This window comes from Propithecus coquereli, unplaced genomic scaffold (genome assembly GCF_000956105.1).
Source record: "Propithecus coquereli isolate 6110/MARCELLA unplaced genomic scaffold, Pcoq_1.0 Scaffold1, whole genome shotgun sequence".
Classification (NCBI taxonomy): Eukaryota; Metazoa; Chordata; class Mammalia; order Primates; family Indriidae; genus Propithecus; species Propithecus coquereli.
The window spans coordinates 15,796,388-15,799,378 of NW_012133857.1; the positions used below are offsets into that span (position 1 = coordinate 15,796,388).

The 2,991-nt window shown below is 38.2% G+C and overlaps 1 protein-coding gene across 1 annotated transcript in view; it reads right to left on the reverse strand.

The window, feature by feature from the left end:
- DCP1A (decapping mRNA 1A) overlaps window positions 1-2,991 on the reverse strand; it is a 49,109-nt gene that overhangs the window by 12,359 nt on the left and 33,759 nt on the right. The window contains exon 4 of the mRNA XM_012640419.1: window positions 1,832-1,945. Coding sequence (XP_012495873.1) covers window positions 1,832-1,945 — 114 coding nt within the window. The remainder of the gene's footprint in view (window positions 1-1,831; window positions 1,946-2,991) is intronic.

A 2,991-nucleotide genomic window follows, 5' to 3' on the forward strand; every position in this document is an offset into this window, starting at 1 on the left:
GAGACTCTGTCTCAAAAAAACAAAACAAAACAAAACAAAAATGTCTGATCTTCAGAAACCTAAATCCAAATACAGTAAAAATGGAGTATGGGAATGTAATACACAAAATCTGGCTTAATTATCATCTAAATACCTAAAAACACTGGATACATTGCTGATGGGAATGTAAAATGGTACAGCTTCTCTGGAAAACAGGCAGTTTCTTATTCAACTAAAACATGCAATTACCAAATGACCCAACATTTGCACTCTTAGGCATTTATCTCAGAGAAATGAAAATTTATGTTCACACAAAAACATGTACACAAATGTTCATAGAAGCTTTATTCATACTAGCCAAAACTGAAAACAACCTAGATGTTCTTCATAGGCAATGGTCAAAAATAGTTACAGTTAAACAAATTTTGTTACTCCCCTACCATGTAATAGTACTCAGCAATAAAAGTGAACAAACCTGATACGCGTAACAACTTCAGTGAATCTCCAGGAATTATGCTGAGTGAAGACAGACAATCTCAAAAGGTTATACATTATATGATTCCATTTATATAACAGTCTTGAAATGACATTATAGAACTGGAAAATAGGTTAGTGGCTGCCAGGGGCTAGGGGTGGGGGGAAGCAGAGAGGGTAAGACGGGGAAGTTGGTGTCATCATAAAAGGGCAACACAAAGAACACTTGTGATAGAAATACTCTGCATCTTGACTGTGGTGGTTGGATACACAAAGCTATGCATGAGATAAAATTGCATAGAACTGAATACACACACACACACACACAAAACTGAGGAAATCTGACAAGATGTACGGATTGTATCAATATCCCGGCTGTGATTATACTGTACCTTGCAAGATGTTATCTCAAAAGGGAAATGGGTACATGGGATGTTTCTGTATTGTTTCTTATAATTGCATATAAATCTATAATTATCTCAAAACAAAAAGTTTTATTAAAAAACTATAAGTTTTACTTGGTATCTATTCCTTTATCAGACCATCGATTATAAAGAGAACTAATTAATTCAACAAATATTTACAATGCTAGATGCTAAGGATACAGCAATGAACAAGGCAGATAAAACCGTCTGCCCCAGGGAGCTTGTATTTTGGTGTCCAGGAGACAATGAATAAAGAAGAAAAATACAAACTATGTTAGCTGGTTAGATGTCAGAGAGAAAATAAAGCACACAAGGAGGATGGGGGTAGGGCAGGGTAGTTATTTTAAATAGGGTAGTCAGAGAAGGCCTGACCGATATGGAGGACATTTGAGACATGAAGGAGAAAAAGGAGCAAGCCACATCTTCAAGGAAAATATTGTAGGCCAAGGAAACATCCAGTTCAAGGGCCTGTCCTGAGGCAGGAGCATGTCTGGCACATTTGAGGAAAGACATGAGAGCCAATGAAGCTGGAGCCAAATAGGCAAGGCAGAGCCCCCGGTTAGAGGGGCCAGGTCAGGTAGGGCCTCATGGGCCACTGCCGCAATCTTGGCTTTTGAGTGAGATGGGACACCACTGGAAGGTTTTAAACTGAGAAATGTCACAATGTGACTTATGTTTTGCCAAGATTACTCTGGCTGCTGGGTTAAGAATAGGTAAGGGAGTGGCAGTGGGCAAAAGATGGGAGATCAGAAAGAAGGCTACTGCAAAATCCAACGAAAGACAGTTACGTGGATCAAGGGAAATGACCTGTGTAGATAGATGTCATTATGTTGCTGCACATTTGGACCTTGACAGGTAATGCCAAATCAAACTTGCACCACATTAAAACTCTACAAAATGTTAGTCTTTGTTTTGTTACTTTGGACAAAGCTAAGACTTTAGGTTGTACAAACCTTATCTTGTGACCCAGAGGGCGTCTCTTCTAGTGTCTCGGTGCTTCCCAGATTGGAGAGCTGAGTGCTTGGCTGTAACCCAGGGCTGGAGATATTTGAGTCACCCAGCTGATTCTTAAAAAAATTAAAAGAAAAAGTATCATGTGAAAGAAGTTTACTGTCTATTATTTGGCTCACAAAACAGCATTTAAGGTTATCAGAAATGCTATTTTTTAAAAACTAAGCAAAAAATCCCCCCAAATGCTTGCTTTGGGCTCTCAAGTAAATAACTTATACAATAAAACTTCTAGAAGGCTGAGCCCCTAATTTTAGGAAACGGTGTTAGCCACAATTGTTACTTTTATATTTGTGTTCCTACCACCACAATAAGGATTAAAAACAGTTACCATTACGCCAATAAACTCCCTTGCGCTATCCAGTTGTCACGCCCTCCCTCCACTCCTGGTAACCAGGTCTGTTCTCTCTCACTACAGTGTTGTCCTTTCAAAAATGGAATATAAGTAGAATGCTGGCTTCTTTCACTTAGCATAATGTCTTTGAGATTCATCCAAACTGGCTGTATGTGTTCATTCCTTTTTATTGCAGAGTAGTATTCCATTATATGAATACATTACCATTTGTTTAACCATTCACCTGTAGAAGTACATTTGTGTTGTTCCCATTTTTTGGTGATTATGAATACAGCTTCTGTAAACCTTCATATAGGTTTCTGAGTGGACAAAAGTTTCATTTCTTTAGGGTAAATACCTAGGAGTGGTATTTCTGGATCATATGTAAATATATTTTCCTTCTAATAGTTTTATATTTTACATTTAGATCTATGATCCATTTTGAGTTGATTTTTGTATAAGATGTTAGGTCGAGGCAGGGTTTTTTTTTTTTTTTTGTATATGGACATCCAATTGTTCCAACATCATTTAAATTCCTGTTACCATGCATATGACACAAAAAGTGAAAATATTTTGTTCTTAAAAAGAATCCTCAAGGTCGGGTGTGGTGGCTCACGCCTGTAATCCTAGCACTCTGGGAGGCTGAGGCAGGAGGATCGCTTGAGGTCAGGAGTTCGAGACCAGCCTCAGTAAGAGTGAGACCCCCGTCTCTACTAAAAATAGAAATGAGCTGGGCAACTAAAAATAGAAAAAAAAAAATTAGCCGGGTGT